The sequence below is a fragment of the Hemiscyllium ocellatum genome, chromosome 5 (genome assembly GCF_020745735.1).
Source record: "Hemiscyllium ocellatum isolate sHemOce1 chromosome 5, sHemOce1.pat.X.cur, whole genome shotgun sequence".
NCBI lineage: Eukaryota > Metazoa > Chordata > Chondrichthyes > Orectolobiformes > Hemiscylliidae > Hemiscyllium > Hemiscyllium ocellatum.
The window spans coordinates 118354187-118364272 of record NC_083405.1 but is presented as its reverse complement, the minus strand read 5'-3'; the positions used below and the strand labels follow the sequence as shown (position 1 = coordinate 118364272).

Below are 10086 nucleotides of genomic sequence, written 5' to 3'. Positions count from 1 at the left end.
AAAACTTGGATGCAGACGAGGAAAGCAAATTATTTGAATTCACCAATTCAAATATCGCCCGGTGTAAAGTGGGAAATGACTCTCACCCCCCACTCCCACCCCCACCCCCACCTCTCCCCCCACCCCCACCCCCACACACGCACAAACAAAAGCGAGAGGGGAGGAAGGGAGAGAGATCAACGCAACCTAAGAATAATGGGGTAATAAATGGCATTAACTCTGAATGGGTCCATGATAGTTGACGAGAGTTTCCACAATAAAATTGACCCAACGTCTGAATGACACTGCCTGATCCGAACCAGCAAACAACCTGCATTCGTCAAGCGCCTTTCGGGAGCGCAGGATGGCCCCGACGACCCCAATGCTGTGGCGTGGCTTGACTTCCAAACGTGGCATCATTGCCATCGGAAGATTAAAGCCAAAGGCGAGGCATTTAAAGTGCACCCAATTAACACGCGACCCGGCTGAAACTATAACTTGCTTCAACTGGTCAAGGCCCCGCAAGGAAAATGCCTGTTGGCCAAACACCTTTGCAGCAGCTTTAAAGGGCTTTAATAAGTGGGTATTAGCGCGCTAGAGCGGCTAAAGCATCGCAAACTGCTTGGTGGAGTCTCTCTTAATCGCTTTGTCATGCTTTCCCGGGGCTCGGGGAAACAGGGGCGAGAGCAATGGACCGACAAGTCCCACCGAAGAGAGAGAGAGAGACAGAGAGAGAGAGATACAAAATGTTATGCAAAAATAAACACAAATCCGCCTTCTGTCCAAACTTGAGCGGATTGAGGGACCTGAAAGTGCTCAGGCGGAGGTGAAGTGGCTGTTGTGGGAGGACCTGAGGAGGTACAGAAATCAATGCGATCCGCTTTCGATGCGGAGACCGGGGGCTGCAGGCGGAGTGGGGCACATTGAGACTAACGCGGGCTGCCTTCAGCTAATCACATGGCATTCCCAACTATCCCACCGCTCCCGGTGCCTTTCCCGTCCCTTCCGCTCGCCCCCGGGGTTGGGGGGGTGGGGGAAACGGCCTTCCCATTAAAAATGTACCGCGAAAGAGGTCAGGGATGTAAAGAGAGAAGGGGAGGGCAGAGGAGCGAAGATAAACAAAGCGGGGTCTGCCTCACTACAGTTCGCTCTGTCCTATCTGCCAGTGCGCAGCAACTTTCCAATCGAAACCCATTCCCGAGTCACAGGAAGGGGAGAGGAGCGGGTAGGGCTCCGCTGGGAATGATTCTCATGGTGGCGCGGTCAGCTACAAACCCAGCCCAGGCCAGGCAGCCAGCGGAGCGGTGACCGCCTTGGCTTTTGTCCCGTGTCCTTCCCGCTGCTGAAGAGGGGTCACTGGACCATGTCCAAAGCGTAAACTCTGCTTTCTCTCTGCACACAGAGTTACTGAGTATCCCCAACAATTTCTGATGTTTCCTTTCCCTTCGCGCCCCTCCCCATCCTCGCAAGAGTTTTGGGACGTGGAGAACTGTTTGCCTACACACACACTCTCTCTCTCTCTCTCTTATTCACACGCACATACACACACTCACATACACACTCTCATTTACACACACGCTCACACACTGTCATTCACACACGCTCTCATTCACACACACACAAACGCACGCAACAGTCTCTCTTATTCACACACAGACTCTCTCTTACAGACACAGTCTCTCTCTCTCACACACACAGTCTCTCTCACACACAGTCTCTCTCTCACTCACACACATACACACAGTCACCCTCTCTCACAAACACAGTCTCTCTCTCTCACTCACACACATATACATACAGTCTCTCTCCCTCACCCAGTCTCTCTCTCTCACACACATACACATATAGTCTCTCTCCCTCACACAGCCTCTCTCTCACACACACACATACAGTCTCTCTCTCACACAGTCTCTCTCTCCCTCTCACACACAGTCTCTCTCTCACACACACAGTCTCTCTCTCACACACACATACACACAGTCTCCCTCTCTCACAAACACAGTCTCGCTTACTCACACACATACACATACAGTCTCTCTCCCTCACACAGTCTCTCTCTCACTCACACACATACACATACAGTCTCTCTCACACACAGTCTCTCTCTCCCTCTCACACACAGTGTCTCTCTCTCGCACAGTCTCTCTCTCTCAGTCACACACACACACTCTCTCTCTCTCTTTCCCTCTATCACACACACACAAAACAGTAAAATAAGGTGGTGTTGATAAATGCTCGGGAGCACCTCTCCAGTCCCAAGGCCCTAACCTCGCTCTGCAATCCACTTCCCCGCAAGTTGAGACTTTCTGTACACGGGGAAATCCTATCTAATTCCAGGCTGCAGCTTTTGCAGCGTCGGTGCAGTGATTGGACAAGTTGACGCTGGAATGGAGGAAGCTTTCAATTGTAAAAGGGAACTCTCTCTCTCTGCCTCCCCCACCCCCCAAATCCCTTAACACCCAATGAAATAAATATTTGTTATAAGCGAGCGGAGGATTGTGGGTAGGTGTGTGCAGAAACAGAGATGTCTATTGTACAGTGTCACTGAGCAGGAACCCCAATTGTCATGGTAGAGCTGTAGTATCTGCTGTTGGCTGCAATCGACCGGCGCTGGGCAGATATAAAACAGATAAAGCACTGATTGGAGAGGCAGTTACGGGGTGCTGTTTCCCCTTCTCCCCTCTCTGTGTTGTGGTCGTGCCTTGGAGAAGTATTACGGGTTGAAGTAAAAAGGGGTGTGTGTGTGTATATATATATATGAGAGGGGGGGAGGAGGAAAGTGGGGGAGAGATGGAAGGCACTGGTGTCATCGACTGGGAAAGTGTCATCGTCATGTGGTGAAAAACCCTCCCGTCTATTGGACGGAGGCACGTGTCCAGGATACCGGGGACCAGGGTCACGTGATGGGCCCTATTAAAAAAAGAACAAAAAAATCCAGCAGAGTGGAAGTATTTCTGGATCAGTTGGCGGCTCTCTGTAATATTTATTTGCCAGCGTACAGAGAGTGGCTGTGTATGTGTATAAAACAGCACGGCTGCTGCTGCTGTCTTCTCGGTGCTGCTGTACAAGTCGAGAGGAGGTCACAGGCTCGGAAAGTGAAGGCTGCTGAATAACAGTGAACTATGGATACCTGACTGTGCCACTGAGGAGCAAGAGAAAGTATGAAGATTCGTCTATAGAGCACGACAGCGAAGGGACAGAGACGGGGGGCGGGTGGGGGGTGGGTGGGGGGGGGTGAGAGAGAGAGAGAGGGCTTCAGAGCTTGATGCTGGGACGAAATTAAACGAGAGAGCTCTTGTAAATATCTTGCTCTCTCTCTCTCTCTATACATACATACAGACACAGAGGAGCAAGATACGGTGCCTTTGCTCTGCTCCTACCTCTCAAGCCAAGTTGGATATCGTTGTCCAGTGAGCGGACGTTCGGAACAAAGTGTGTGTTTTTTTGGGGGGGTGGGGGGTGGCGTGGGCAGGTGGTTGCAATTTGGAAGCAAGCTGAAAGAGTTGCGAAGCTTTCTACCATCCACAGTATGGAAGGAAATGATGCGAGTAACCACCGCGGAGCCAACCAGGAGTCGAGCGACGCGTCGAACCGTGCGATCATCCTGCCCCTCCTGCAGGGACCCGGTCATCAGCTCCCCCACCGCATCACCAACTTCTTCATCGACAATATCCTCCGGCCGGACTTCGGCAAGAGGAAAGACGGCTACCGGGAACCCGGTCATATCCCCGGGAGGGAGAACGTCAGCCCGTCCGGGCAGAGCGGGGGCAGTCCTCCTGGGCCAGGAGGAGGAGGAGGTGGTGGTAGTGCGGGCAGCGGGGTCGGTGCAGGGGCTCCGAGCAGCCCTTCCGGCCCGGAAAAGAAACGCGATGTGTCGGCTGAGGGGACGTTGAGGAACGGAGAGAGCGCCGAGCAGTCCCAGAACTCAGACTCGGACAGTTCCCAGAGCAGCAACAACGCGGTCTCGCAGCCCATGTTATGGCCTGCATGGGTTTACTGCACTAGATACTCCGACAGGCCTTCTTCAGGTAAGAGAGCACTCACACACACACACACACAAAAACACACACACACAAACCTCAGTAAAAACTTTAAACCGTGTTTCATTCCCTGCCTTTCAAAAAAAAATGCAACAAGGTTGTTTGTAAACTTTAAAGGCAACGTGAAAACGCCTCTTTTTTTTGCTGTTGTTTGTTTAACTTCATTGTGCCTGGCAAAAGAAACTTCGACTGTTTTCCACGTGACACTATTATACAGCCCCGCTCTGCAGTAAATCAATGTCAGAAAAAAAAGTTACTCCGAATTGATCAGTTCAACAGCAGTGACCGTGAGATGTGCGGCTGGCTGTTGTGAAAATGGGTTTCGATTTGCAAAATAACAAAAGAGATTTCTTCCCCCCCCCCCCCCCCCACGTGGGATATCCTCAGATCCAGTCCGTCTTTATAGTTTAATTTTTTTTTCCCCCAGTGAGGCTGTTTGAGTCTAAATTCCAGATTATATCTCTCTCCTTGGGAGGAAAAGGGAATATTGTTCAATCTTCACTTGATACACTTTGGAATCACGTCCAACTCCGTTATGGTTTCTCGTGAAAGCCAAAGGCTAGCTTTTCAAGTTGGCGAGGCTTGTAGGCAGAGGTGCTGTCTGATTTTTGTTTTTTAAAAAAGCCCTGGTTAAACTGCTTCCCGGAGCGGGGTTTGCTGTTCATATTTTTTTCTCAACAGAAGCATCTACTGGGTGAATTCTCACAAGCCCCATTGTTTCAGACAGAGCCCAAGCCATTGTTAGATTAAAATGGACGGTAACTCGGGGTTTCCGCTGCTGAAAATAAGATGTTTTTTTTCACCTCCGAATACAAACCAGTCTGATCGTTTTGAACACACACAAACGCTCAAGCTGCGCTCCATTGCCCGGGTTTGTCTGGGAGATAGATAGACCCTCTTTGTTGACTAGTCTTTAGTATATTTTTGTTATCAGGCAAGTAGGCCTCTGTAAACTAGATCGGCTTCCGATTTGCAGTTTTCAAGGAGCATACTGGACGACGGAATTCGTAAGAAGTATATTTTCTTTTTTTAAAAAAGAGAAACGCTCGCTGTAAATTCATTGCTAACGCGCTGCGTTGGAAGCTGAATCTGAAATTTCTAAACGGACTGAAAATGCAACTTCAGCCCTCGGCCAGATGAAAGACACGGCTAAATAATTTACCCTAAAATACTATACAATTTCCAGCAATGTTCTGATGTCGTATTTATTCCGTAGAAATATTGCCTTTAATTTGGGGGGTGACTATGTGCAGGAGGGAGGGGGTGAAGCCAGTGATGCGTTCACTTTATCACGGCCTTGCTTCATTTTAAATTACAACCAAGCGAGATTCTGGAAAAGCAGGACATGAGAAGAGTATGTTCTAAATAAAACTGTTTTTTTTTCCCATGTAGTTTTACAAATGTAATAGTGGTCTGTTAAATTCAGCATAGCCGAGGCGTAGGACAGACATTAAAAATTTCATCGACCCCAGCACTATGGCTGTCTGGGAGCCAAAATATAAAAACCAGGAGACCTTCCCTATCCAATAATTGTACTTGCTTCCCATTCTGATTCATCGTCTGCGATAACGGTTTTATTACAACCACAAATAGGTGTCAATCGGCTCCAAGTCCCCTTCTCCCAAACGGCCTGTTTTAAAATGCATTCCCTTCCAAAGTCCACTTGCCAGAGAAATGTGACTGTACCTTGAATGTGCATCTTGTACCGAATCAAACATTTGCTGAAGTGTTGCCTTTTCTACCATTTTAGGATATTTCCTGACTGCACGTTCAGGTAGGAGTGAATGGTTCACACACACCCCTCTCTCAATATTGTCTGCCCTTTATTCAAAAATATTTACCAATGGATACTCTCTCGCGCACGCCATTGGGTTTCCTGTTAATTCATTACTTTCCAATCTCGGTCCCTCCATTTTAGTGTCACTTTAAAAAATTTTTGGACAAATGGTGATTGACCATGGAGCCGTCCTGCTTACTATTTGATTCCTCACATGGATTTCAAATTGCATACAACAAAAAATGAGCACGCCAGAGTCACTTTTATTCTGTCTTTCCCTTTCTGGATTGCTCATTGAACGGGGGGAATCCCATCAACTCAAATAAATGTTACATCTTCCAAATCAAACCAACATGACCAAGCGGCAGACAGTCTGTGAGTTCAAATGCGGTCGTCTGCTCTGCCCTTTTTCTCAAAATTTCCCGAATTGTGTCACCTGTCCCAAAGAAGATGTGCCATACCGGAGTGGGGAGCATGTCAACTCGACGCCCAGTAAATTTCAGAAGCGGTAAAACAGCCTGAAGTAGGGTTTCAGAGTTTAGGAATAGAGTGAGCGCCACACGGGCAGCCCTCACTCGGTAGGTCTAATTTTGCAATAAGATGCACACTTACGCTGTACACTGTGGACCTGGATAAGTTTTGGATGACATTATCGGGATGTAATAAATAATAGCGTTTAATAGAGCAGAGGGAACTGTCAGTTCCTGTAGGCCGACCTCAGAAATCTAACCCACCGCAACTCTGACCTAAACTAGCGAATAATCTAATTTCCAAAAATTACAATTGAAAGCTGATGGCCGCGAGTTTTCATGTTGAAATTAGTTGATAAATCAGGAGGGACTGGTAAATGTGCAACCCTGGCGGAAACTCATACTGTTATCTTGTAAAGTTTTGACTTATTGTAGAGTATTTGGGAGCAATTGTATATTTTTTTCGTACAGTTTATTGTTAAAAATAGATTTTCTTTTGGCTTGTTAAAATCAACATTGACTGCCTTTTTTTTAAAAAAAGTGTTGATTTGATTTTTTTTTAGGTCCCAGGTCACGAAAACCAAAGAAGAAGAATCTTAATAAAGAGGACAAGCGACCGAGAACAGCGTTCACCGCGGAGCAGTTACAGAGACTGAAAGCCGAGTTTCAGACTAACCGCTACCTAACCGAACAGCGCCGGCAGAGCCTGGCTCATGAACTCAGTCTCAACGAATCCCAAATTAAAATCTGGTTTCAGAACAAGCGAGCCAAAATCAAGAAAGCTAGCGGATCAAAGAACACCTTGGCACTCCACTTAATGGCACAAGGTCTATACAACCACTCCAGCACGGGGAAAGAGCACAAGGAAGAGAGTGAATAGCGCAGAGCGGACAACAGAAGTTAAAAGAAAAACTACAATGCAATAATATAAATCGAAATAAAGGCCAGTGTTACTAAGAGAGAGAAAAATATACCAGCATAGTTTTTAAAACAAAAAAAGTTAAATTGTATGAGATATTATTCCGCAATATTCTTGTGTATATAATTCAGGTAAGGCGATGTAAAAAAAACTGAAATATTTCAATATATGATGAGATTTTTGTTTCTGGGATCTCAGAAGCAGTGGATGCTGTTGGCTGCAAATTTCTATTCGGCGCCGACTGGATGTTGCAGGCGCTCGGTGAACTGTCTGGTGTGAAATTTAAACCCACCTGCTAAAGTCCAAAGAATTTTCCTGCCGTTGTTGTTTTACAGAAAAGAAAATGTTAAATTAAATAAATATCAAATGTTTGATCTACTAACGAGGTTTACAGCTTTTTTGGGGGGGTTTGTTTTTCTTTAAAAAAACAAAAACAAAAAGTTAGACAAACGCAGACAAAGCAGTTTGCTGGCGAGAACACTTCGACCTGTCCCCTTTAAACCCGCAAATATTTCTGAGGAAGCTGACTTTTCAATGGACTGGACTTAGTTGCAGTTCAGATGATTTTCAGGCGGGGAGGGGGAGCTATATTTTTTCCAATATTCGCTTAGATGTTTAGACGCATTGCTGAAGACAACTTGGAAGGTTAAACCCCCTTTGGTCTGGTCACATATGAAACATCTGCACCATTTCATGCGCTGGAAAGGTGCAGAGGGTTCGAGGAACTCCCCCAGAGATGTTTAAACACTGAAAGTTTTGTTTTATTTTTTAATAAATAACAAGAAGGGGTGGTTATAAAGCAAAACTTAGCCACGGGCTTCCGCCTCTGGAGCGCCTTCCTGTGGCCGAGGGAAAGAGCTGGGGAAATGGAAGTCTCATAATGTCAAGTTCAAACTCACAAAACTCGGTTCCAGATGCAAATGACCAAAAGTCCGTAAGCGGTTCTGGAAAACAAAAAGCCTTTTTTTAAAGAAAGGAAACGGACATTGAATATGGAAAGCCACTCGTTATTAACGTTAATTTAGATCCTGTCACGATAGCTCTGTTGTTGAATGAAAAATAAATACTGTGCAGCGTAAAGCCACCCGAAAGTCGTCACATGTTTGTACATTGTATCAATTAACTTAATCCAAGCGGCGAGTATCTCTGTATCTGCGCTCTAACCTACAAAAAACACTGAGATTACAACACGCTGACCGATTCACCGAGCCCCAAGTTTAAAGACAGCACAGATGTATAACACGTTTTCTGCGACTTTGCTTTGTTTACCGTTCGGCATTCCAATTATCGTCCTTTTTTAAAAAAAACTAAAGGTGGAATATGGAATTTTATCAGGCTGTAATTTCAAAGCCCCCTTTTTAGTGTCTCGTTTCGCGAATGTAGCCTTACACGCACACATGGTCATCGCTTTCTGTATGTCGAAGGGTAGGTGCATAAACATGGGTTTATTTTTAACTATTCAATCGCAAACAATCTAACATCTCGGACAAAAAAAAAGATACGCTGTGAGCACGTTTGTTATATTCTGTCGCAGTTATCTCAATGTGTAGTAAAGGGAAACATTTGTTCAGAGATGTGGAGGTCCCTCACTGTCTAGTGTCATACCTGGCAAAATGACACTTGCTTTCGCTGTGTTAAACTTAGTAAAATTGGTGTAACTTTGTCCGCAATAGACGCAAACCTGGGAACGCGAACTATATTTTAAAACGTCCTGTGTTGCCTTCAACTTCACACATTACACATTTTACTTGGTCTTGGTTAAATAAGAGATAAACAACAGACTGGACCCTGGGAAATTCCGTGATTTTTGTTAGATGTTTGATTTCTGTGAAACCTGCGCGAGTACAATGACAGTGGATAAACGTTTAACAGAGGACAGAAATTAGCAGCAAGTGCCTAGAATAGAAAGTACTCATAGGGAAATAGGAACAGCAAGATACAGTAGGTAGAAATACAAATCGTGTAGGAACGCTTTGCCAACTAGATATCAAAGAAAAGTATTCAATCTGTATACATTCTAAGTTATAATATTGTGACTGTGATTTTATTTGTATTATTCCAGACTTAAAACGGTGAAAATTTTATATATATATATATGAACTATATATATCATTCGTTCAAATTTGTCCTGTACAAGTGTTTTGTTCCGACTATGGAGAAATAAACAATTGTACGCTCCCAGGCATAGCATTTATTCAGTAATATTTCATTTAGAACCGAATGCGGATAATATGGAAGCCCTTTGCTCCCATAGAATACAGGCAAAAAAAAATCCGGTTCTTAGCAATTGACTCACTTTTTAAAGTCTAGATTATGAGCATCAAAGGTTGTGTTTGCAATTTTGCATCCATTCGCTCTAAAAATAAGCTTCGCTTTGGCTGGTTTCTCGCAGTGTGTAATATACAATAGTCACGTGCAACACGATTATGAACGATGAACCGTTTTATCGTTTCTTTCGGAAACAGACTGCAACATTAGGTTCGAATCTAATTCGGTGCGAGCAGGTTATGCCATTATGGCTATAAGTACCAGACGGGAATTATACAGATAAAAACAATCCTTATTTAATAAGATCACAGTTTACAAACACTGGGTACTTTAATCCAACGATTGCGTACTCTTCAATCATTTCCGAAAGAAAACCTAGTTGTAAATGACTTATAAATTGACTGCATGCACTTGGACATTCATTCGCATGTGTAGTAAATATATAACCTAAGCTCTCTCAAAATTACCCACCGTGTATTTAAGAATCTGTACCGAGGTACCTTTGTACCTAAAATGGCGCCGTAAGTGGCGACTTGTAAACTTTTCATTGTACTCACGTGAGTACATGTGACAAGAAAGCCAATTCTAATTCTAAAGATAAAGTGACAAGTTCAAAATACCGCCTTTGGCGCC

At 45.0% G+C, this 10086-nt stretch overlaps 1 protein-coding gene across 1 annotated transcript; it reads left to right on the top strand.

Annotated features, from left to right (window-relative positions):
- The first annotated feature begins 3508 nt into the window (after positions 1-3508).
- Positions 3509-7146, top strand: LOC132816145 (homeobox protein engrailed-1-B-like). The gene is made up of 2 exons (XM_060825616.1): positions 3509-4007; positions 6830-7146. Exons 1-2 carry the CDS (start codon positions 3509-3511, stop codon positions 7144-7146), a joined length of 816 nt encoding a protein of 271 aa, XP_060681599.1.
- The last annotated feature ends 2940 nt before the right edge of the window (positions 7147-10086 follow it).

Excerpts from the sequence above, each read along its gene's own strand:
- LOC132816145 (XM_060825616.1), top strand. The coding sequence starts at position 3,509 with ATGGAAGGAAATGATGCGAGTAACCACCGCGGAGCCAACCAGGAGTCG. Across the intron at positions 4,008-6,829 it reads CTCCGACAGGCCTTCTTCAG|GTCCCAGGTCACGAAAACCA; the intron begins GTAAGAGAGCAC and ends ATTTTTTTTTAG.